General features: G+C 41.9%; 1 protein-coding gene across 8 annotated transcripts in view; it reads left to right on the top strand.

Moving 5' to 3' along the window:
- Window positions 1–26,699, top strand: part of DMD (dystrophin) — a 2,018,590-nt gene that overhangs the window by 1,652,572 nt on the left and 339,319 nt on the right. For all 8 annotated transcript variants that reach the window (XM_043570319.1, XM_043570321.1, XM_043570317.1 and 5 more), the window contains 2 exons: window positions 569–741; window positions 11,689–11,845. In XM_043570319.1, coding sequence (XP_043426254.1) covers window positions 569–741; window positions 11,689–11,845 — 330 coding nt within the window. The remainder of the gene's footprint in view (window positions 1–568; window positions 742–11,688; window positions 11,846–26,699) is intronic.

Here is a 26,699-nt window from a genome sequence, read left to right as displayed (position 1 = left end):
TGTGATGCTGTAATGCCAAGGTGAACTTAATGTGCATTGTCAAGAAGATGCTCTCCTATGATAGAATCCCATTAACGTGCTGGTGCTGCGGACCGAGTACAACCTTGTTTATTAGTCTCTCCATGCTTTTATGGTCAGAATCAACTCTACAGATTACTTATGTGCATGGAAAATATGACTTAACCCATAGTGTAATGAAACGATCGGCCCTGGGGTGCACTTTGTCATGGAATTTTATTTCTTATCACTTCCAGAAAACACTCTCTTTTGTCTGCAGACTAGTCGATGTAACTTAGGAAACGTGTAAAGTTGCAGATATATAATGTTCCAATTTATAATGTCAAGGAATAAATTGATTATACCTAATAAGATGCCCACTTCCGATCTCCATAATAACACGAAGAGATAATACAACAAGAAGAGGAAGTTGGGGGTGCGTCGTCTTGTTAGTTGACCCAGTTCAAGTGTCTTGTGAACGAATCATTTTTTACACTCCTCCCAAATCACATTTAGCCGATCTCTTTCGCTTGGTAACTCCGTGCATGTTCTTCTTCCTGCCGTCTCGTAGGACCTCCAAGGAGAAATCGAAGCTCACACAGATATCTATCACAACCTGGATGAAAATGGCCAGAAAGTCCTGAGATCCCTGGAAGGTTCTGATGACGCAGCCCTGTTGCAAAGACGTTTGGATACCATGAACTTCAAGTGGAGTGAGCTTCGGAAGAAGTCTCTCAACATTAGGTAGGAGCACATCAGGGGTAAAAAAAAAAAAAAAAAAGCCAGAAATGAATTGAAATGGGGAGACTGGCCTCATTTTCCTAACTCGAGTAGCTAATATCTCATATGTTTATGTAAATCACCCATTTTCGGAATGATTCATTTTATTTTGAATAAATGAATCATTCATTTGCTTGCTACGGAGCCGATTGATACTTGAGGGTTCAGATCAGATTAGAATGGTGAGGTTTTATAACCATGGGAGAGATGCATATTAAGACATTAGAGTGAATTTAAATGAGGAACACAGCTATCCTAATTTGATAGAGTTCTCTCTTGGCTTACTACAGGATTATACAAAAAGTGAGAAAATTAGCGTGTGTTTATCATGTGATTCTTGGGCTTTACTCTAAATGCATAACAGAGGACATCCCTTAAATACCAGAATGCCTTGTAATTAACACTTTAGAGGAGACCTCTCCGTAGCTCCTGCCACTACGGAGGAATTGTAGACACTTCTGGTCTTCCGCTCCCTCTCACATTTTCTCGCCACATCCTCCGTAGCCTAAGCCTTTAGTTGTTCTTCACTCTCCCCTTTTGCACAGTTGCCCATTCTCCTGAGAAGCTGGTGGACGCACCTCAGCGTTGTTGGAAAGAGCACAGAGGGGAGCTCTTGCTACACCCATTGTGAGACAGTTCAGTGGCAGCGCAAAAAGAGGGGACAGTTAAGTGCGACGCCCCGTGTCGCATAAACGACACGGGAAATGCAAGGAGCGCTAGTCAGGTTTCCTGCTTTCTGATCACTTGTGTGTCCCAATTTCACATGTCTTTATACAAATATTTTGTGCTTTCTTCTGTGTCTGGAAGAGGGGTGGTAGCAGAGGGTGGCAGAGGGAGACGGACGGACTTCACGGTAGATGGAAGGGAATGTGCTAAACCCTGGGAGGAGGTGTTACCCCTAGGTTGTGAGATGACAGAGTGGAGGTTTCTTTTTCTCCTTTATAGTTCTTCTCAATCGGCCAAACTTTGGACAGACAGCCTATTTGCTTCTCTAAAGAGGGGAAATTTCTCCGAAGTTTAGTAATTCAAAAGCACTCTCGTAAAATCCTGTACTTATAATGCGAAACGCTACTAAAGACAGCAGCCAACACCCAGTGCGTCACATATCACGCGGTGTCCTGGGCACTTTATATTTCTTGACCCGTTGAATGCTCTCAGCAGCAGTAAGTGATAGACTTTGTTATTATTCTGTCTTTGTATCTGAAGAAAGTGCGGTCGGTCCAGAGGGGCTAAATAATTTTCCTAAGGTCATTTAGTTAGTAAGTGACAGATCCAAGATTGAAGACAGGGCATCCGGCTCCAGAGTCTGAGCTTTTTACCATCAGTGTAGTAATACCATGAGGTATAAAGCAGAAAGGAAAAGGTAAGCCTCACCTAACTTTTGCACATAGATACATAATAAATTAAAGGATGGAATAGGGCAACAGACATTTCTATGAGTAGGAAAGGATTTATTTTCAAGTTTATTTATTTATGTTCAGAGGGAGAGAGAGAGAAAGCGAGAATGGGGTAGGGGCAGAGAGGGAGGGAGAGAGAGAGAATCCCAAGCAGGCTCTGGACTTTCAGTGCAGAGCCCGATGCAGGGCTCAAACTCACAAACGGAGATCATGGCCTGAACTGAAATCACGAGTCAGATGCTTAACCTGAGCCACCCAGGCGCCCCAGGATTTATTTGTATTCATAAGGTTCCCCCCCCCCCCAAGATTGTGCCCCAGCCTCTAAGACACTCATTTCGATCTCCCGCTTCGGTCCATGAAGTTTGTATCGATGTATTGAGGCAGAGTTGGGAACAACAGTGGGCAGTGGCATTTTCAAAGACAGCGAGACTCCATTCTCCGTCTGTCCCTTAGACTCGAGGAGAGGTCAGTGTGTGTAATGACAAAGGCCACTTTCATAACATCTATCATTAAAAGGGAATGAAATACGTGAAATGGGGAAGATATTGGTAGATAAAGTAAAAGGAAAGAAAGTTACTCTTTTTCACAGGAAGGAAAAAGAAAGGTGCTCTAATTGTTCTGAACATCACTCGGTGCCTTTTCTCTCCTTCGTGTGAACTTGATGAAATAAAAGGAGAATCGAAAGCGGCGAAGAGCGTGTCGGCCAAAATATGGGCTCTTCGTTCTCAGCAATTTCCCATATGCCAGGCACTGCAGTTTAATTCTTGCTGTCATTAATCAAGGAGGAAACAGTTACCTTGGCTTATCGAAGGTGCCGCGAGTCCTAGAATTTACATATTCACATCAATGGTTTTGTGTTATGAACACTCACTTACAAAAAACGAAGAAACAGTTGATCACGTCAAAGTGATTCGGTCTCTTTCCTGACCCTTGGTTGAAATAAGGGTATCAGTCCGTCCATCCTGAATGGCAGGGTTCAGCGAAAGCAACCCAGCAGAGGCAGTAATTTGGGATGGTTATGAAATCGGATAGATGAATGCTAGAAGAGTTAGACACAGAACCATTCATGACACTTATAAGCCGGCTTTGTGAATCTAGTCGGTTCCTCCATCAGCATTATTTTAGAGTGAAAAGTCGCCACAACTCAAAAATAGTTCCAAAGATACCCTGGAAAAACAGCCCCTGTATTTGCCCAAGCGGTAACACAGCCTCCTACCAAAAACATTACAGTTGGTTCGTTGTTTTATGAGGGATTCCGAGAGCCATTTTTCCATTTCCGAAGAGAGAAACGTTAGTATCTAACTACACAGGTGCGCGTTTTTTTAGGTTTTTATTTAAATTCCAGTTAGCATAGCGGGTGGTGTTAGTTTCAGGTGTGCACCACAGTGACTCGACACTTCCATGCATCACCCGGCGCTCGTCCCAACAAGGGCGTTCCCGAATCCCCATCACCAGTTTGGAATCCAAATGAGTTTGCAGCGTCCGTTTGCATTCCCTTGGCTCATAAGAGGTACCCTTGTGCTTCCAGATCCAAGTCCTTATCATGTCCCTTTCCCTCCCTGTATCTTCCTTCTGCCCTGTGTCTTTTCTCTTCCTCTGATCACGATTCTTACGTAAGTCTCCATCATGACGCTCTATTGATCGATTTGTCTGTGTGCCTGTACACACTGATACCATCTGTCACACATTGACAAAAATATTCTTCCTCGGACATTTCTATCACGTTATTCCCGTGCTCAAGAACTTCAGTCTTGCAGGTGCTCGTATTTTACTCATTCATTCATTTTTTTTTCATTCAACAAATATTTCCCGAGTCTTTTCTGTTGTACTTGGCACTCTTCTAGGCACTGAAGGTACGACTGATCGAAACAGGCCAGAGAAAAGTCATTGCTCTCGTGACATTTATGTCTCGTCGCCAGAATCTGGTAGACCCTCCACTCTACCAACGATGCCCGATAAGACCCTGACAGTCCCTTCCTTTCCTCCTCTTCCCCAGCCTCCCAGTTCCTTCCTCCCCAAGCAGCAATGTAGTTACTCTCCAGCGTGGAGAATGGCTCCTCTCAGCCAAGAAGATTCTGCTGTTTAACCCCGTTCCTGCTCTCCACCAATTTTTTCCCTCGCTCATATGCCCAGGGACATTTGCTGGTCCTCACACTTAGAACAGACCCCTCCTCTCAGCCTCCACATTTTCATCCAGACCTCATAATGAATATTTCCCTCTCTGACCGTTCCTTTACGACCAGGTCGTCCCTGCGCCGTTCTCCTTTGTGCTAAATGGCACATTCCTTTAAGTATTCTTGAGTTGTTTGATAGGGCTCTGCTTGCTGCTTCCAGCTAAATTAGATAAATAGGAAAACTCCAAGCTCTACTCTTTGGCTGGGGGTGGGGGGGGGATACTTTGAGAAGGATAGGTATTAACCCTCCTTTCCATATTTGGTAGAATTCACCTGTGACCAGAATTCATCTAGTCCTGGACTTTGTTGGGAGTTTTTTGATTACTGATTCCACTTCATTACTAGGAATTGGTCTGTTCACATTTTCTATTTCTTCTCCATTCAGTCTTGGAAGATTGTATGCTTCTAGGCCTTTGTCCATTTCTTCTCGATTGTCCAGTTCATTGGCATATAATTTCTGTAGTCATCTTTTGTAACCAATCCTTTATATTTCTGTGATGTCCGTTGCAACTTCTCTTTCATTTCTGATTTTGTCTGAGTCCTCCTCCTTTTTTGTGTGTGGAGTCTGACTAAAGGTTGATCAATGTTGTTTGTCCTTTGACAAAAGCAGCTCTTAGGCTCGTCGGGATTTTCTCTTGTTTTCAAGTGTCTATTTCATTCACCCCTGCCCTGATCGTTAGTATTTCCTACCTTCTAGTAACTTTGAGCTTCGTTTGTTCTTTTACTACTTCCTTTCAGTGTCCGATCAAATTGATTTGAGAGTCTTCTTGCTTCTTGAGGTAGGCCTGGATCCCTATAAACATCCCTCTTAGAACCGCTTTTGCTGCGTTCCAAAGCTTTTGAACCAATGTGTTTTCATTTTCATTTGTCCTCATTTTCATTTGGCTTCCTCTGTGATTTTTTCATTGACCTATTGGTTGTGTAATATGTTGTGTAGCCTCCACGTGTTTGTGTTTCTTGCAACTGTTTCCTTGGGACTGATGGCTAGTTTCATCCTGTTGTGGTCAGAAAAGACGTTTGATATGATTTTGGTCTTCTAAAATTTATTAAAACTTGTTATGTGGGTTATCACGTGATCTAGCCTGGAGACTTTTCACGTACACTTGAAAAAGAATGTGTATTCTGCTGTTTGGGGGTAGAATGTTCTGTATGTACCTGTTAAATCCATCTGGTCTAATGTGTCATTCAAAGCCACTGTTTCCTTATTGACTTTCTGTCTAGATAATCTATCCAAGCTCTAAATGAGTTGGTGAGGTAGAATAAAAGGAGTCCCAGACCACCATTTGGGCCACCTACCTTCTCTTCCAGCTCTGTTACTAACTTCCTAGCATATAATCCCGAACCTGTCACTGAACTGCTTCCGACTTCAATATTCTGCCTCACTGAAATGAGAAAATTTGATCAGAGGCATGGATAGACTCTTCAATTTCCCTAGCAATTCTACAAATCTATTATTTTTATTTCTGCAGTTACTTTTGATGAACCTAGGCAAATTATTGACATTTTCTACATTGGTTTTCTTATATTTTAAATAGAACTGATGAAGTTCGAAGATATGGTGTAAGAGAAAGCAAATAAGATGTCTTGGAGACAAATGAATACTTTAATTGAAATTGTATAATACCATCTCATAAATTAGTTCAAGGAAAGTATATGCCATCTGTTCCATATGCATTATCACGTCGCATTTTATCCAAGAGGTATGAGAAGTAAACACTCAGAGATAGTTGAGTGCCATAGAACGAAAGAAAATACTAACTGTTTTAGGTGGGAGAAAAATGAAATAAACAATTTTTACTTGCATGCATACATACATGTATGTGCACGTTTTCTCTCTCTTTCTCTCTCTCTCTCTCTCTCTCACACACACACACACACAGTTATTGATGACAGTATCCAACACCTGAATTGTGATTAGTCAAAGAAGTGTTTCTCATTCTAGAATATTCTATATCCACAACCTTGCATTTTAATTTTGAAAATATTAATAATTTGGGAAGTGGTCAGGTGACTGTTTTTTCCTTAAGAACGACATATGAAGATTTCAGTTCATTCTGTCACCAGATTATATTGTCAAGGTTATTGTATATACGATTAACTATGAGAAGCACGTTTGTTATCAATGTAATTTCAGCAAAATTTACATTCTGCGAGTTTTTTTTGACCTGGGAGAAAAACTTGTAAATGTTAGATACGAATACTCACTCTTATGGAATTCTGAATGCTAATTTGAAAGGCGAGAATGCCAACATTCTATAGTCCACAGCAGCAATAAAGCTCTTAGAGAGTCATCGGCACTAAAAGTTAGAAGAGTTCAGAGGTTTGTCTATAATGGAGAATAAAGAAAGAGCAAAGGTAACATAGTCTTTCTACTTTTGAGAAAAAATGCAACTTGGACATTGACTATTCCTGACCTTCTTTCTCTTACTCTTGAAATGTTAATTATGTGTGAAGGTTGGAGTTCATGGCCAAGCTGGACCCAAAAGAAACAAGAAAGTTTACTTCTCTTTGAGTGTAATTCTCTCTCTTCATTTAAAGTTCCACAGCTCCCGTTTTATGTCTACGATTCCTTATTATTTCTGCCTTCTTACCTTTTCTTTCTATATGCTTAAGTGCTATCTGATTACACAAGGGTGCCCAACATACACGGGGGTACATCATTAGTTTTATAAAGGAAGTCAAAGCCCGCGGGTGGCTCAGTCAGTTAAGCATCTGAGTCTGCATTTCAGCTCAGGTCATGATCTCATGGTCCGTGAGATTGAGTCCCACATCGGGCTCTGCACTGACAGGACAGAGCCTGCTTGCAATTCCTTCTCCTCTCTCTCTCTGCACCCCGCCCCCTACTCGTGCACACACGCCCTGTCTCTCTCTCTCTCAAAATAAATAGTTTTTTTTTAAATAAAGAAAGTCAAAGTGAAAAATGAATCCAATGTAACACATTTTTCTTTAAGAATACATGCCTTTCAGGGGCACCTGAGTGGCTCAGTCGGTTAAGCGTCCAACTTCGGCTCGGGCCATGATCTCACAGTTCATGAGTTCGAGCCCCGTGTCGGGCTCCGTGCTGACAGCTCGGAGCCCGGAGCCTGTTTTGGATTCTGTGTCTCCCTCTCTCTCTGCCCCTCACCCGCTCACACTCTGTCTCTGTCTCTCTCTGTCTCTCTCTCAAAAAAAAATAAACGTTAAAAAGAATCCATGCCTTTCAGAGTAAAGTTTCGTTAAGAATTTCCAACTAGGCATCAACGCAATCATACTTGAAATATTTGTATCTAGAGAAATCACAACCACTTAAGCAGCCCCTATAATTCTTAGTACGCTGATACTGAAGACTTCCTTAAAGATGAGCATTACATCCCAACACACCTAAAGGTTCTGCATTTTACCCAAACCTTCCAAATGGTGGAAGTTATCTGCTTATTAAAGACCAACATGCGCCTTGTTAAAAGCTAGTAGCCCCTAAGCTCTTGTCTTCACTAATAAAGATTAATAGAAAATGGTTGAAGCTTAAGCATGCCCCTTCAAACCTCCACTTTTATTTTCTGTTGAGTAGGTAGAGGTAAATAGAGTATATTTGCTAATTGGCAGGAAATCTTTTGGCTCGGGGATCCAAGCATTTGGTGAAAACCACTAAGGTTAAAGATTTCTTCACATTAGGAGAGTTTGCAATTTCTACTTCCCGTGTCTAAACACAATAGCTCCAGCTACAAGCTTCAGCTGCCGTCTTTGAGCCTTTGCATCTCAGTTTGCACATTTGCAAAACAAGAGGCTTGACGAGAATTTCTCAGGTTCCTTCCAGCCCTAACAGCCTAGGATAAAACCTGGAAGGGGGAAAAAAGAGTCATTACAAATAGAAAGAAACAGTTTCCGAAGAGACATTCCCAATACAAACGTAGGTTAATCATTTAGAACTATTTGGTATGCAATCTCGAAAATCAAAACAGGGCAGCTGCTTTCAGCGATTGCGCTAGAAATGTGTCTCGAAAACCCTTCACAAGCTTAGCATGGCCACCGAAAATGTTTTGTGAGCTCTTGGTGTGTCATTGCATTTAGATCGCCTTCAAAATCATGTCACTGACAAATGCCACCTTTGCCCCGTGGAGACCAAGAAGTAACGTTTAGGACATGCAGGAACTACTTTAAGAAACTCTTTCTAAAATGGGGTGCCCGGGTGGCTCAGTCGGTTGAGCGTCCGACTTCGGCTCAGGTCATGATCTCACAGTCCGTGAGTTCGAGCCCCACGTCGGGCTCTGTGCCGACAGCTCAGAGCCTGGAGCCTGCTTCAGATTCTGTCTCTCCCCTCTCTCTCTGCCCCTCCCCCGCTCATGCTCTGTCTCTCTCTGTCTTAAAAATAAATAAAACATTAAAAAAAGAAAAGTTCTTTCTTAAAGAATGGCCCTGGAGTTCACCTGCTGAGTTGTGAAGGCTCTCTTTAAAAGCACAGAAAGTCTGGAGGTGGAACCTGGGAGTCTAGACCTGAAACAAGCTACTCACGTGGTTTTATGCACCCTGAAGTTTGAGAACCATGGCTTTAATTGGATACCTTCGTAAGCGTGGTTTTCATTCAGGAGCCATAATATGACTGCTTTTCTCCTCTCCCTCCTTTACCCAGCATCCCTTGTCCTTTATGAAACTTTTGGTTACACTTGTCTCACCGCTCTCCAGCCCCAGCAAGGGAAAGAAACAGTCATTTGATACGGAGTGAAGGTGATCAGACGTTCCCAAATGTTAGACCTAACTCCGCACTCTAGATACACGGCAGCCTTTTCTCCCCCCATCGCAGGTCCTTTTTCCCCTCCTCCATTAACTGCCTTGACTGTCCTGCTTCCGGGCTCTTAACCATCTCCCCATCTCATGCCCTGAAGCTCCTCTTAGATCCTTTAGAAGTAAATTCCCTGGGTCCCAGAGCTATTTTTTCCCCTGGGGACACAAAGGGTTTCATTGACCTGTTAATGATTAGTCAGCACCATTGTACCTAGACCCTGGTTGTAGCCCCGCCTTATGTAAATGAAGCAGCCCCTGGGGGCCTGTGGCGGTGCCTTGGCTTGGCTCTTCAGCGACTTTATCCTCCTCCAGACCTCTCCACCAGGGGGATATTTTATTTCCTCTACCAGACAGAGGGAGCAGGCATTAGGCCTCTCTACATTCTTCCTCACCTTCCCCTCTTCCTACTCCCAAGGCCTTATTGGGACCTAGCGACACTCAGTACTGCTTTATTTCATCAGAGCCTCTTCTTTTCCATGCCGCGCTTCCACGTCTGGACTGGACCTCCCTCCACCTAACTCCCCACACGTCCTGCTTGACCGCCTCGCTCCCCCTTCAAGGGGACCAGGCTGCAAATTCCGGACACCCCAGGGCGTCCCTGTAAGCAGTGGTCATCGGGTGCCATTAAACAGCGAAAATCTTGCATAGGGAATTCTCGCTTGGGCTTCTCATGGAAAAGGAATCATTGAAAGGGAAGGGGAAGAGAAACGGAAAAGGACTTACCTCTACCCCTATATGCAGTCTGCACTATTACATTTAATTCATGGCATTTATGGTATTTGGTGATTTGTTTATTAGATAATAATGCCCTTAGAGTCTTGAACCACTTAATTTCTCTGATGGAAAGGCCTTCCTGTTTTTCCAGACACAATGTTTACGTTGCTCATAATGGAAAGACGGTTCTGACCATTTGGAGAAGTAGAAAGCTGAGGGAATAAACCACCTCTAAATCTACCTCGGAGAGATAAACGGGTTGGCATTCCAGAATTTTTTCATGCCGGAGTCAAGTGTGTGTACAAAAATAGATAAACATACACAAACGTTTTAGAAAAATCGATTGTAGACATTTTTGTAACCTACTTTCTCCCTCAGCAACTGACGGGGTGATCTTTTCCATATCCCTTAATATATGCTGATGTCATCGCATTGGACAGTGCATAGGATGCATAGGCTGTGGACATTGCATTGTAAGACTTAACCGTTATATATGTAATCTCTTCCCTAGTATGGGATATTTAAGTTGTTCCTACCTTGTGTCAATCCTAAGTGATGCTGCAAATAACACTTTTCTACCTATATCTTTGCATGATTTTCCAGTTACTTCCCTAGTACGCGATTTTTGCATTTAAGCTTGTGGGTCACTGTATCTGCACATTTTAAAGACTTGTAAGTATCGTCCTTCCTAAAGAAAATGATCCCTCGGCAAGTTTGGAACAATTTAATTTCAGTACATAGCCACTATTTGGTGATTCTGTTTGACTAAGACCAGCAGGAGAATTGTATTTGAAATGTCAGGCTAAGTTATCAAACAGCAAAGGGAAATGTTTTTCTACCTGGTTGCTTTACACTTCAATCTTTGCAGCGTTGGAGACTATATTATGCTTGTGTTATAGACAGCATTAATTTTTATGAATTAATTAGTAATTGCTGATAATATATGAGTAATGCAGCCTAATTCTTGATTTACCTGAGGATAGAGCTCTGTTAACATTCCTCGCTTCTTCTTTGTTTTCTGGATGATGATTTATTTGGTTAATTTAGCTTCTCATCCTCAAGTGAAATGTGGGTTTTATAGCACAGATCGTTCATTTGTATATTCTTAAGTGGCTTCTATGGCTTAACATGTTCTAAATACAGTTGATGGTAAAGCACTCATTCTCCTGCCTAAATTATTCATGTTCAGGGCAGGCTTTCAGGCAAATGTCTGATTTTACTTTTCCACGTGAGTTGTCTCGGTACATTTTACACAAAGGAAACAAAGCGGAAAATGTTGAGACTTGGTGAAAACAAATCCCAGGTGCACGCGAATAAAGAAGGGTGGAGGAAAAGGAGAAGCATATGGGAAGAGGAGCAGAAAGGAACAGATGCCAGATGGAAGGAGTCAATGGAAGAGGCTGCCTAGGGTGTAGAAATGGAAAAGTCAAAATGTGGGGAGAGACCTTTCCATTTCTCAAAGCCGAAAGAACTCCAGTACGAGCATGAGTCACTTGAAAACCGAGTGGTTTATATTAGTCACTGGGAGCAAAATTTTTTCTACCAGAAACATTAAGAATCATTGACTGCAACGCTGTGGAAAAGCAATCCATTCCGGTGTATATTTCATGCCGAAAGTCTCAGCATTCTGCATGTGGCAATAAATGTACAGCTAAACCCTGTCTTCCCTCAAAATTGCCCTCAAAATGCCCCCATTATGGCTCGCAAAAGCACAGAGCTAGATTTTTATTGAGGACTGCTGTATGGCTCACAGTGGGTATATTATGTACTATGGAGCTAACCAAACCACTGTGCCTTTAATGGGATTATTGAAATCGTTCGTTACCCTTCTAGATGTTTTGACCTCCTTTGTTCCTGCTGTTCTTCAGGTCTCATTTGGAAGCCAGTTCTGACCAGTGGAAGCGTCTGCACCTCTCTCTTCAGGAGCTTCTGGTGTGGCTACAGCTGAAAGATGACGAGTTAAGCCGGCAGGCGCCGATGGGAGGCGATTTTCCAGCAGTTCAGAAGCAGAACGATGTACACAGGGTAGGACATTTTTAAGACTAGTGCCTTGCACAGAGTGAGCATTCAGGGACTCTCTTAAAATGAGTTTGGGTTGGGGCGCCTGGGTGGCGCAGTCGGTTAAGCGTCCGACTTCAGCCAGGTCACGATCTCGCGGTCCGTGAGTTCGAGCCCCGCGTCGGGCTCTGGGCTGATGGCTCGGAGCCTGGAGCCTGTTTCCGAGTCTGTGTCTCCCTCTCTCTCTGCCCCTCCCCCGTTCATGCTCTGTCTCTCTCTGTCCCAAAAATAAATAAACGTTGAAAAAAAAATCGAAAAAAAAAAAAAATGAGTTTGGGTTGAAACTGAGCTGACTAGAAATTGTTTTCACTCTGCCGATCCAGGAGTCAATTATAAATAATCCAAGCCATTATTATTTTAAATGTCAAAAGCGCCCGCATTAACAATATCCTTTAAGAAATTGCCCATCTCTGTTCGCGATTTTTAAAAACATTGTGTTAGGGAAAATATTAAACATATACAAAGGAGGCAGAATCCTCTAGTGAACAGCCACGAATCCATCAAGACTTCAAACAGTTATCAGCTCATGCCCCATCTTACTTCTTCTAGACCTCTACCGGTTCTCTATTATTTTGAGATACATATCAAGCGTGGATCGTTTAACTCATAAACAACTGAGAAAGTATCTCAAAAGATGAGTTTCCACTCTTTAAATGTGACCACATTGCTACTATAATGCGTTTTAAATTTTATTCTAATGACTATCGGGCATTATTCAAATTTCCACTCTTAACATATATGTGTCTCAAATGTTTTAACATGTTTTTTGTTTCAATAAGAATTAAAATAAGCTTCACACATTGCCTGTGGCCAATTTGTCTCTGAAACACATTTTTTAAAACTTTTATTTTTGAAATAACTATAGATTGCCAGTGAGTTACAAAAATAGTACAGTTTCCCTCTAGGCTTCACCCAGTTCGCTCTAACGGTTGCACCTTGCATAACTACACAACAATAAATACGGCTATGTCAACAGACAACATAAAAATGTACAGTTGCAGCACAACTCGATTCACACTAGCTACCTTTCGAGCACACAGTAGCCGGTTGTGCCCAGTGGCTACCGTATTGAACGGTAAGTACAGTTCAATGGGCTTGATCGCCTAGTGGCCACCATATTGAACACTGCAGTTCAATAGGCTTGATCCTATTCAGGCTTGACACTTTTGGGAAGACTGCTTCAGAGATGGTAGTGTACTCCTCCATCATCAGGAGGTATGTAAGGTCTTGTTTTCTCTTTTGTGTGTGTGATTTGGGCAGCTGTCCATGACCAATGGCTGGGGTTGGAATGTGATAATTACCTATTTCTATCATTTCCTCTTCATTTATTAGCCAGAATACTCCTACGGGGGGGGGGGGTTCATTCATCTACTCTTTGGGCACGCAGTATGCAGTTCATATACGAGAAGCAGGATACTTTACCAGCCTTCAGAATAGCAAGTTATTCATTCACTAGCATCCTCCAACAGTGATTGATTGTTTCTCACTGTTTTTGTTTTCTTTTGCTCTTTGTCGTATTTCTGTTTTCTCTATTAGGCACTGAGTGGGGAAGTCAGAGATTTGGTCTTGCTCACCTCCAAGACCCTAGTAGCTAGCAAAGTGTCTGGCATACACTGGATGCTGAGAAGTGTTTTTGAAGGGAGAATAAAAGGCACAAGAACAGAAATGAATAGCAAACCAAGTAAATGACTACCCGACAACCAAAGCTTGATTAAATGGTGTCACTTCTGTATGTTCAACACTTAAAGAAAGATCTCTGTGGAGACATAGCCAAAGGTAGCATCTTCAAGAAAAGTCAAGGATTTCTATTATTCCAGAGAAGAGGATATAGACGATTGCTCAAAGGGAAGAAGACATGAGGGGAGATCCAGGAGTCTTTGCCAAAAACAATTGCCAAGGAAACTGACAGTTTCTCCTTTAGCAATTCCCCTTCCTAAGATCCAGAACACTAAATTAGCTTTGTGGTAGAGTGAGATATAATAGCGACGTTTTTCAAAATGTTCTGCCTTTGAATAAATAGTCCAAACACTCTGGTGTGTGTGTAGAAGAGCGTTCATTGAGACAGAAGGGCATTTTAAATCGAATGCATTTATATGATATAAAGAAATGAGACAGAATTTCTACCAAAGGTGTAATTCCAGTCTACTTCTAGAAACCAAAGTTGAATCATCGGACAAGTGCACTAGCAGTCAGGACAGACTCTAGTCACCTTCCTCTGTAAGTTAGATTGAGATTGTTCCTTTGTTCTTCAGCTATGAGATGAAGAATGTGATCCAAGTTTCCACAGTGCCTACTAGCCAGCATCTTATTATAAATACTTCCTCAGTGTCCCAGGTTATTGGCTTTAATGACTTGCTAACAGTGGTGAAATGTTAGTACTCATGCTCAGCCCTCTTACGCCGGAATCTCATGACCAGTAACACGCTTTGGGGAGACAGCGATGCTAGAGTTATGGGTAACGTGCACCAGACGGAAGTGAATTAATCCCCACTTGGCTGGTGTGCTTGTTCAGATACCCATCTGTCACCTTTCTTTAACTTCTCAGGACTTCCAGCCCGTTGGTAACTCTGTGTTCTATACGTGCGTTCCACTACTCCTCTCTCTTCACCTCCCTCCGAATCTAACTTAGGTTCAATCATAAGACATTTTACTAACTCTTCCCCAAGATGGTAAGATCCTGTGCTTTATTATCTTTTTGTGGGTGCCATCTGCAAAACCCCCCAAACTTGGAGAATCTAACTAAATACTTTCTCCTGTCCAAACAACGACAGAGAAGACCACTATAGTCACCTTTTCAGGATGACAAACCAAGTGTTCCATTGACCAGCCCAGTACATCACTGAGTCAGTTTACCTCCAAAGTATTTCTTGGCTCTGTCTACTGCAGTCATCACCATAGTTACAGAAGACCATATCTCCTAATGTTTCTGCGTCTACTCTGGCCACCCTACAATGCAGTCTTTACATTTCAGCCAGAGCGATTTATGTAAAAACATACACTGAATTATGTCAGTCCTCATCTTAACACTCTTTAATGGCTTCTCAGTGCCACTGGGGAAGGACCAAAATCCTCAACAAGGCCCCAACCTTCTCTTTTCTTACTGCTCTTTCTCTTGCCCTCTGGACCCTAGCCATACACCATGTTCTTTTGGTTTCTACAGTACTCCATGTTACTCTCAGGTGGTGCTTTGAACATGTTGATCCTCTGCCTGAAGCCCCTCCTACCTACCCCCACGCCTTCATAATTTCCCGGTTAACATCTGATAATCCTTTACATCTTGGCTCAGACATCGAGCAAGCTTTTCCATGTTGCCCACATTTGACCAGATCTTCTTCTACATGCTCTCATACACAGTCTACTTTTCCCTCTGCAACTTAACATTCTTTGTCATCACGTATATGTGTAATTTTTTGATTAATGTCAATCACTGTCACTAAACCATGTGCTCCAAGAAGCCTTCTTTTGGGGAGAGGGGTGTCATTTTTATACCCAGCACTTTATAAAGTGCCTAGTACAGAGTAGACACAAAATAGGTAAAGAAACAAAGGAATTGAGGAAGAAAGGGAAGAAGGGAAGGAGGAAGGGAAACAAACCAATCAGTGATCTAATCTTAACCTTATTCATTCCTCTTTAGTTTACTGAGACCAAGGGCAGGGAAAGAAGAATGACGAGTGATGTTCCCTCCTAACTGCAGGATTTTTCTGTTTATTCCCAATTCAGCATCCATTTGTACTGTGTAGAGCTACTTTGATGCCCACTGTTTTTACTTGTGGTCTGGCCCAATGTTTTCACGAGCTTCTCTTTGTATCCTTAAGAAACATTCTTGTCACAAAACACTCTCCTCCCTCAAAGAACATCATCACTCCTAAGTGTTGATGAGAGAACCATTTAGCACCCTGTTTACTCAGAGTTTTGTCACATTTATGCAGTAGCCCTTTTATAGTAGCAATGGAATGCCTGTCTAGTTAGTAATGCTCCTGGTGCCTGTTGGCAAAAAGAAAAAAGGAAAATCCTTGAACCTGTGTCTCTTTATCAGATCTCCTGAACTTACTTAGCAAGAGAGAAAGGAAATGTAATCAGTACAAAACTGTCAAGATCTAGTCTTTGACGGATTTTGTATTTGTAGACTTGTTTTACTTTGCCACATTTCCGGGATTATAAATCGTCTTGCTCTTTATGGGTTTCTTGATTCAAATACTGTTGATATAGACTGTTTAGTATCAAGATGGGTCACTTGCCATCATAAACTTGTTCCCCGCATATTTGGTGTGTCACTTTTTTTCAAATCCCCTGCTTACCATCTATTGTAAATTATTAATGCCTCGGGTTGTCGCTTCTTACGGGAATACAAATCCCATTACGATGTCAGAAGTCGAAACTATAGGAAAATATTTTTCGCTTTTTCTTTTATATAAATCAGGATGTTTACGGAAGAGGCAATTTACATTTTCTTTGTGTATCGTGGCAGATGAATGATAAAATCTGATAGCACAGCATCGTATGTCTTGTACTCTTAAGGCAAAAACCTGCAGTCATTCTCAATCACTGTGATGGAGAGTTCATGTTTTTCTTATAGGGAAAATTCCAAGACATTCCACACAGGTAGTTAGGGACTGCAGTCTTACCCCCCAAAACAATTTTCACCCTCACGGGAGTGGATCTGTGTTCCCCAAACCAGCCGGGCGGCATAACAAACTGTAGCTGGAATGGCTCTCGAACCTGATTAATAAAATAATGCTCCATATGTTATAAATAATTAAAGCTCAAATATGCCTTCGCAAATACAAACTGACCGATTTTTATATCTTTTGAATACATTATCCAGGCTTTTACGGCCCCTCATTACTTGCCTCGCTGGACTGACTCGTTTTCAATTAGTGTGTATTATTCTGGTCCAGATACATTTTTAAAACTGACTTCCTTTGTTTTACTTGAGCGGTCACTCAAGTGATATTTATTACTTGTCTACTTCTGTGATTAACGTAGAGAGAGTTTTAAAGGAGCCCATCGTAGTGGGAAATTTCTAAGGAGAACGGCGATAAACCAGTGGCTTCTTCAACTCCCTTCCTCCTACCCCAAATCCAAACGGAGAGTAGGTCTTGATTTTAAGAACACTGTACATAATGACTTTTTGTTTGCATCTGTAGTAATGAAATTGTTTGTCATTAGGCTTTCATCTTTCACTTTAAAAATCTCTATAATTCCTTCCCTTGAGACCGTTAAGGACACCTTCAAAGCTTTCTAACATTTTCTGGTTAAGATTTAGATGGAGGGAATCAATACATACATTATTAAAACAGTGGACAGAAAGCCATTATTGTGTGGATGCTGTTGACAAATGAAAAGGCTGGAATAAAGTAGTTTACTTGTTCATTTGTCAGGTCATATATTATGCATGTTCGATTTCCTCAGAAGTCACCACAAAGTGAGGGAGAGGTTTAGAAATTCGATAAAATTATCCTGGAATCACGTTGTTGATTATACATTTATTTAAGCTAGTTCTGTCATCAATGCTAGCCTGCTTCCTTTGGGTACATTTTAGTAGCTGTGTTAGCTTGATGAGTTCGCTGTGTTTTCTTTCCACAGAAATAGATTATGTCTTCGGGTGCCATTTGTGAACGTTAAGATTCAAGTCAGCTCTGTGTCAAAAAAAGAACAAAACGCATTGTTCCCTAGCACCTCTGAAAAACAACAAAAAAAGGTTGTGATAGGGTAATTCACTCCAACATTCAATGACCTGGCCTCTTAGAGTTTCTGAACAAGTTTGGTTCGCCTGCAAATTCACTGTTAGTTATTTCTACTCCCCACTGTCTGCCTCTCTGTGTTGGAAGAAACAGACAACTAGACATCTTTTTTTGGTTTGGTTTGGTTTTTGTTTTTTTTTTACGCAACAAGGCCAAAAGCTTATTCTTTAAACAGGCCAATAAAAGCGATAAACTCATAGCAAGGCTTATAAAGAAAAAGACCAGGAAATATAATTCGACGATATCAGGTGGGGATAAGGAGAACGTGGCTGCAGGGCCTACGGATGTTAAGATAATAAAACATTTCACAAGTAACCTTTTACTAATAAAGTTCACAATTTAAGTCAAAATTCCAAATTTCTTCACAACAAGACATTCAGCTAAATCAAGAAAACAATTAGAAATCTGGATATTACTTTGGAAATAGACATCTTTTGGATCTATTCTGTATCCCTAATGGAGTAAGCTACTTTTGTGTAAGTTTGATATTTTATGCAGTCCTATTTAGGAATGCTGAATAGAAAAGATTTTAAAATTATTTTTAGAACGACATTTCTAGGCATTTGAGGGAGTCTTCTGAAAACTAGCTACATCATCAAAACTTGAGAACGGAGCCATCTAGGATTTGCCACTTTTCTTTAATGATCCTAACAAAATAAAATATGAATAATTTACAAATTGACTTCCCTACCAAAGTCCTCTTTCGAACCATGTCAAAATATTCTGACATCTGGAAAAAACACCCTTCAAATGATATTCGTGTAGGATGTTGCCTTTATAGAGCGCTTTGACACATTCATTTACTTTCAAATGAACCCCTGGTCTTTTTCTGTGTCCTTCCTTTTCCCAAAAAAGGCATTTTAGGGAAAACTGTGCCATAACTCAGACTCCCAGGATTTATTGATTCTCTCGGTCGTTATTTATTGAGGGCCCACCCTGTGCCAGGGCTGAGGATAAAGGAGTGAACAAAACGAGACTCTGCCCCCACGGACCTTCAGATTTTACTGAGCACAACATGTAGTAAACCAATAAATTAACGTGTAGGCTCCTATCAAATCAGTGCTAGCAAGAAAAGTAAACAAAACAGGACCAGAGAAAGAATGAGAGGTAGTGGCCCACCTGCAGAGGTGCTTTTCCTCCAAAGGTCTGAGTGAGCCAAGCAAAGACCTTGAGTGGAGAATATTTTAGGCAGAAGAAGCCGTGAATGCAGAAGCCTAGATGTAAGAACAGGTTTTGTGCGCTCAAGGAATAACCGGATGGGCTAATGGTAGGTTGTAGAGAGTGTCAAAGGCCAGATGAGCATTCATGTTGCCGGCCACCATTTGGAGTAGATTTTATTTTGTGCATAAGGAGACACCACTGGGGGACCATAAGCAGGGATGACGTGAACTGGCTTTGGGTGTCCAGAAGTTGACTCTGGCTGCTCTGTGGAGAATGGACAGTGGGAGGAGCAAAAGTGAAAGCAGGGAGAAAGTTAGGAGGGCGGTGAAGTCATCTGGGCAGGAGATAATAATGACTTGGCCGAGAGTGGAAAGGATAGACATGATGACAAATTATTTGACCCAAGATACATTTTGAGGGTAGAGCTGACAAAACTTCAGAGACATGGGATGTGGAATGTGAGAGGAAGTGAAGAGTCGAGGATGTCTCTGAAGTGTCTGATTTGAACAAGTGGAGAAATGATGAGACCATTTATGGAGGTGGGAAAGACTTTGAAACGATCACGGATGAGGCCGTGTATGTGGAGCCAAACAAGTCTTCCATATTTAGATTATATCGATAGAGACAAATGGTACGATTCAGAAATTATTCACCACTTACACTTGACAATCTCAGATTCTGGCGGAGCCTCCTGGGAATGGATATAAGTTAATTTGTCACGGGGTCTCCTGATAGTCAATTCATCTGTACTATTGCTACAGAAGGAATTTCCAAAACTTAGCGTTTAGGTTCAATAACCTAAGACCTAATTCTCTAAATGACCATGGGAATAGTTTGAGCTTTCACCAGTGATTTCTCAAGGTCAGCTCAGAACTTAACAACATTATCGTCAATAGGAAGTGACTTCCCCAGTGGTTGTTGGAAGCAGCCCAGGCCTAGGATTTAGAGTCAAACAGCTGTTCCAGATGCTGCGTGGGCACTAAACTATTCCTCCATAGTATCACAGATCTGCAAGCAGGCTGGACTCTATTCTAGCCCATGCCCTTGATCTCAGAGAGCACAACTTTTACTTTAAGAGGCTTCCAAAGAAATAAATCTCAACAAGGTGTTGATTAAGCACATGTCCCCCCCTAAACACTCCAAAATGTTTTCTCATTGAATACAATTAGATTTTTTTTTTGTAATCATTTCAGGCTTGACGTGTGTCCATTTATTTTTCGACTCTGCTTGAAACTGATTCAGTCTCGCTTACGAAAGACGGTTGTTCTTGTTGTTGACTCTCAGAAACAACAGCCGAGATGTAGCTGATACCGTGATCCATTATCTTCGCTTTCATTCAGGAATGGAGTGATAACAAAAATGGACCTTTTTTCCATCTTACTTAAAGATGATTATGTAGTCAAACTCTTAGAAGTAGAAATTGGAAAGGAGGTTGTGGAAAGCTGGGGAGAGGATGAAATGGGAAGTTTCAGTTGTGCAGAAGGAATACGTTCTAGGGACCTGCTGTACGACCTAGTGCCTAGAGTGAACACTACTGTGGGTAGCGGGTTGAACTAACTTAAAACTTTCTTAAGGAGCTATATCTCGTATTGAGCATTTTTAGTGCAATTTTAAAATATCGGGATGATTGGAACTTTCCTTTCTATTCCATACACTCCATTTGTAGAACTTCTCTAATACCAGCCATTTCCGATGAAAATGAAGGGACTCCTCTGTCTTTTTGTTTTCTTGTTGTTCTTCTCTTCCTGCTTCTTTCCGATTTCTGCCTTCCATGAATCCCCATGAATTTGCCTTAGATTCTTAGAGGCAAAATTCCTGCCACTCCAGTTAACCACATTTCTGGATCTTGCCCCTTCCCAAGATCTTGGATTCAAGTTCATTGGGCTTTGATGCTCCCTAAGTCAGCATTCAGTAAATAAAACACTGGTGAGGTGTTTGAGACTCAGTAAACATGGTGGCTGTCTACGTGAGGAGTGTCACTGTGGTGACAGAATGTATTCAACTTTCTTTTCAGAAGTCAAAACAGTATGGGAGCCATATAGAAAAAGCAGAAACAATGTGGAAACCAGCCTGATCATATAGGGTGACAAAACTAAAACACTGATCAATTTGTAGATATGGCTGTGTTAATGTCCTTGTCCTGTGCCCGTTCAGGAACCACTTGTTGTCTGTGTGGCACCATTAGATCACTCCAAATTTTAGGGTCTGTCTAGTGTTCGCTCATCCCTTACCTAATGCTTCAGACTGGACGAAAAGCCCCAACCAAGCAGTTCTAACTTCTGAATGTGTGAGCATGAACATCTCCTTCTAATGTGGGGCATGAACATCTCCTTCAGGGCGGGAATCTCTAGGATTAAGAAGGCAGAGCAAATAGGGCCTCCTCTTGAGGAAAATCCACTCGGCAGCTCAACGATTCCATTCAGCCTTGGAGCTGGCACATAAGGAAAGGCCCAGAATAAGAGCTCTCAATTTTTCCCAATCGACAGCATTTAATTTTTTCTCTAATAAGTCATGAGCCCAGGCTTTCACCGTCAAGCATGTTCTGCATCTAAATCAAACTGGCCTCCACATAACACACTCTGGTTTTCGAACTGGGTGTTCTGTGGTCAACAAAATTTATTATCCACTATATGCCAAGCTATGGCTATAATTTTTATCATTAGGAATGCTGTCTAGAAGAGATCGTCTCAAATTGCCACCATGTAACAGGCTTATGGCCAATCAATGGCCTAAACAACCTAAACACGTTGCTTATGGAACATTCCAACTGGATGCGAGAACTTAGGTAAGGTGTTTAGTAAACCCCCCGCATTTTTACAAACGAGGACGCAAGGGCTCAGGGAGATCTTAGGCCTGGTTCTAGATCACCCAGCCCAGCTTCGGCCCATCCCAGACTTGAACATCCTTTTCACCACCACCTCCGTCCGCCTGGCAGGGTGATTCTGTCAGGTTCTGCTGACAAGTGTGAAAACGTACAGTCATTCCATGAGATTTCAGTCGGAGTAACACAAATATAGACTTGCCACCTCAGTGGGAATTTAGATAAAATTCAGCTCCATGGAAACTGCACACGGTTGAAAGAGATCTGTGTTTGGACAGGCGGGGGTTTTTACTCACATCCATAGCGATAGGACCACCATGTCTAGGTGAAAGCATTATCGCTTTTCTCGCAAAAATGTCACTCCCTGTGCCCAGAGCTGTCATCCCGCCCCTCTCTTCCCTGAGGTCCCTCAAGCACGTCAGTGTCTCACGCTCTTCATCCTCTCTACACGTGGTTCTAAGCTACTTCTCTGTATGGTATTAATAGGTATTTGAGGTCAGATTCACCCTATTTGGTTTTTTTCCCCCCGTAAGGACGAGAGGCCGGGGAAAGAAAAATCAAATAATCAATGACTCGGTTCTTCTCTATTACTTTCAGGTGTTTTTTTTTTTTTTTTTAATTTCTGACTTGCTTCATGGCCATTAGGATTTTGCGCTTATGCGGCTTCCAAATTATTGTAATTCAGAGATCTTTTATTTTTTGCCGTCGCTCACCTTCAGCCTGGCTTAAGAATTTCAGGATTTGGATTCTTAAATTTTTTTTTTTTCAACGTTTATTTATTTTTGGGACAGAGAGAGACAGAGCATGAACGGGGGAGGGGCAGAGAGAGAGGGAGACACAGAATCGGAAACAGGCTCCGGGCTCTGAGCCATCAGCCCAGAGCCCGACGCGGGGCTCGAACTCACGGACCGCGAGATCGTGACCTGGCTGAAGTCGGACGCCTAACCGACTGTGCCACCCAGGCGCCCCCAGGATTTGGATTCTAAGTGACTAACGAGCTGATGGCCTTAGGCAAATCCCAACTTATCTGTACTTTACTCCGCATTGGTAAAACATTCAGAGTATGAAAGTATCACCACAAACATATCTATTCAGCCAAACTGTTGACTCCTTCAGGACAAAGATCATGTTCCTACAGCTTCCCTCTCCTATACATATGGATTCAAAATAAATATTTTTAATTAGCTAATTAGTCAGCCTACAGTCAGTCACCCAGTTGGTCAGTATTTGTGATACATAAATACTATCCATCAGGGGCACCTGGCTGGCTCAGTGGGTAAAGCACGTGGCCCTTGATCTTGGGGTTGTGAGTTTCAGCCCCACAGTGGGTGTAGAGACTGCTTAAATAAATAAACATTAAAAGTCATACATAAATGTTAACTATCAGATCATCTCCCCTTAAAATAAATGGATTTACCTTGGCATGTCCCACTAGTACGCTTGTGTAGTGCATGCTTCATATAAATTATTCCGTGAAACTTAGGAGCTGAAGGAAAAAGGTCAATTTAATATGCCTATTTTTCTTCATTTGTAAGACGGAATGCTACTTTCTTTTCTCAGAGGTGTTCTAGGTCTTAGTAGTTGCTTCTGGTTCCTTCCATATCACTGTTTTAGGCCCTTGGGCCTGGCTATCCTTGGAAAGGTAAAAAGGAGGCTGTGGGGAAGAGGATGAGTTTTAAAGAAAATAATTTGATCTGTTCAAAGGATTCCGGAAGTAGATACCTTAACATCTGAATATTAACATCTAACTAATGTAAAGGTTATTCTGTATGTGTCGGGAGGAAGGGCTCTATATCTGATATCTTTCTCACATTGGCACATGAAGGAACCTCCTTGTCTGATTTAAAACATTAAACATAACCTATGAGACAAAATCAGTATAGCATAGGAGTGTATATTTCCCCAAACGTCGCTCAAATAGCGTCAAATAGCCTGTCAAATACCTTTGACAGGCAAGGCGGTTATCAAAGAGTTAAGTCCCCTGACATGGAATGTTCTTGTTTTTGTTTTAAAATGTTTCCATCTTCCTTCCTCTTAAAATGCAGTGAACTCTTCTGCAGTTTATGGTAAGTCGATTAGATGTTGAAAAATTGATTTGCCATTATTGTAATGCAGGCTCTTCCCGAGTTTCTGTCATTGTTGTCTTTGTTTTTGCATTGGCTACATAAGCCTATCTCTTTTAAACTCCACGCTATGAGGGCCGCTGATACTTACTGCCTAGAAGAGTGTCTCATACGTACAGGTGCTCAAAATCTTTTCAATGAACAAATGGAACCAGACCTTCCATTATCACCATGCTTCCAATGACATATTCCTATTTGTGGTTTTTTCCGCATAGTGAGAAATATTACCATTTTCTTTGTCTTCTGATTTTCTCGAACCAACTATTTCTTCCTTTTTTCTGGGGTTTTTAACCTCTCTTATATTTGGTCGAAATCTTCCCCACTTCTAACGATATAACACATAACCTTCTCTTCCATCCACTTTCTTTTCTTAATTTCAGACATCGATGTGAAAATAATGCTGTTTATGTCTTTGTAATGACAGAACTTCCTTTGTCTTTTCTTTAGACTCAGTTTAATCCTCAGTGACTCATATTTAAGCAATGAACTGTGCAGCTGTGATGTTGCTATGTCCTTGGCAACAACTCGAGGGGCAAACAAGTGGTCTCTCACAATGAATGTTCAGTTGTGACAATGGAATTGCATCATCAGGGTCTTGGACTTTGTCAATTTGATGGGACCTTTAAGATCCGTGTCCTTCTTTGACAGACCTCACTCCAATAATTGTCTCCACCTTCCCTTGTCTATGGCTTTAATATATTCCTCTCTGCCCTGGTCACCAACTGGCCCGGGTTGCAGGCGACCGTCCTGGTTTTAGCATTCAAAGCCCCACTTCATGAAGTACTCCTCAGTTCCACACAAACCAGGACGGTCGATGACCCTACTGGTAGCTTCCATCTTTCACCCTGTGTTCAAACCATTCCCGTTCTAAAAAGGAACGGACCATCCTCTTACATTGTAATCTGACCTGTCCTCTTCCTATCTTCCTTTCCTCTTTCTCGGAAAAAAATGTATACTGCACAGTTCTCATCTAATTTTTCTCACCTCTCATTACCCCTTCTTCTCCCACTCACTCCTCAACTAAGCCGACTTCTGAGGCTACTGCCCTCCGCTGAAATTGCTCTCACCGAGTCCTACGAACACGTCTCAGTGCTGCTCTGGCTTTACATCTGAGGGCCGTGATTAGACGCTCTCCGTCACTTTCTTCCTCTCTCTTCAATAGTTCTACACTTCTCATTTCCCCCCGCTTTCCACCTATTCGTCCCACTCCTTTTTGGCCTCTCGTGGGATCTATTTCCCCTGTCTGCCCGTACATTTGGTATATTCTCTAGAATATACTCTACTGCCTGAGCAATCTCGTGTACTATGTCATTTTAATCCTCATCTCTATGCATAATCATAGGCACTCAATGGATGTTAACTGAGAAAATGACTCCTAAATCTCCTTTTTCTTCTCCCTGAACATCAGACTTTGATATTTCTGTCCTTCTGGAAGGAACGGTACCTCTCCAAGCTGAGCGTATCACAAGACAGATTCCCCCCTCATACTCGTGTTGAGTTTTTAATATTCATCTTTATTAATTTTATCCCGAATGTGCATATGAAGTATCCTGGATCAGAGACTGATTTCTTTGAATTACCTAACAGGGAATATCATCACTCTCTCACCCCTTCTCACGGCCTTTACCCCAAGTCTTACTCCTGGTAAAGTAAGAGCCAGTGGTGAGAGCCAATGGAAAATTTTCCCACATGACTGGCTCCATATTCCCTAGGCCAGAGACAAGGAGAAAGGATTTTTCTATTATAAAGGGGAAGGAAGCCTCCTCCTTCAGAAAGGATCCCCTTCTCCTCCCGATAGGGTCTCCTTGGAAACATAAAGGGCCTGAGTCCTAACTCTAACCTTTCTAAAAGCCAGATAGCCCTATGTAGCTTGGATTTTACAAACTGGAAATGTCACCGAGGTCTGAGCTTTTTTCCCAACCTGTAAAGACCTAAAGAGAGAGCCACCCCAGTCTTGCTGACAACTTGGAACTCAACCTGGGAACTTCCTCTGGGCTCTAACAGTTTGATCCTCTTGGATGAGAGAAATTGACTACACGAATGACTGCAGATCAGTTCCCATGGGAAGGTTCTCGGAGCCAGAGCTCTTTATAGGTATGCTGAGAAATGCAGGAGGCTTTATTTCCTCGAATGCAGTCTAATTGCACCCAGAATTCACTCATCTACCCAACCTAGAAGCTAGAAGTCTTCCTTGCTTCTTCCTCTCTCCTATCACTGGCATCTATTCAGTCACCAAATTCACACACCTCTACACCTTAACATTTCCCTACTCTATCCTTTTTTTTTTAGCGGGGGGTGGGGGGTGGGTTCCACTGCCCTGGATCAGATCCTCATAATCTTTCACTAAATTCTTCCAGTTGCCTCCTAACTGGTCTAATTCCATTTCTGCCCTTCTCAAAGACATACTCTGTATTTATGTCAGGGACATCTATTTGAAACACACACATGCCCACACCACTCTCCTGCTTAAATCCTCTCAAAGCCCCCTGATCTCCTGGGGGCACCTGGGTAGCTCAGTCAGTTAAGTATCTGACTCTTTATTTCGGCTCACATCATGAGATTGAGCCCTATGTCGGGGTCCATGCTGGGCGTGGAGCCTGCTTGAGATTCTCTCTCTCCTTCTTCCTCTGACCCTCCCCTGCTCGCTCTCTCACTCTCTCAAAAAAAAAAGAAAAAGAAAAAGAAAAAAGAAAAAAGAAAGAAAGAAAGAAAGAAAGAAAGAAAGAAAGAAAGAAAAGAAAGAAAGAAAGAAAAAAGAAAGAGAACTGGCCTACTTGAGAAAACTTGAGATGTGGATAATATATGCCATACTGTATTATGTCTTATGTCTTCACACATGTATTTTCGTTGGTTTTCTCCCTCCTCTAATCTGCACTTCGCTGGCTAATGCACATTCATGCTTTAGAATTCTTCATGAATACTATCTTCTCTAGGGAGCCTTTCCCAATTTCCTTTCCCATATGATGCAAACC

Source organism: Prionailurus bengalensis, chromosome X (genome assembly GCF_016509475.1).
Source record: "Prionailurus bengalensis isolate Pbe53 chromosome X, Fcat_Pben_1.1_paternal_pri, whole genome shotgun sequence".
Lineage (NCBI taxonomy): Eukaryota > Metazoa > Chordata > Mammalia > Carnivora > Felidae > Prionailurus > Prionailurus bengalensis.
Note: the sequence above shows the minus strand (reverse complement) of the source record. Positions and strands in the feature narration are given on the sequence as shown.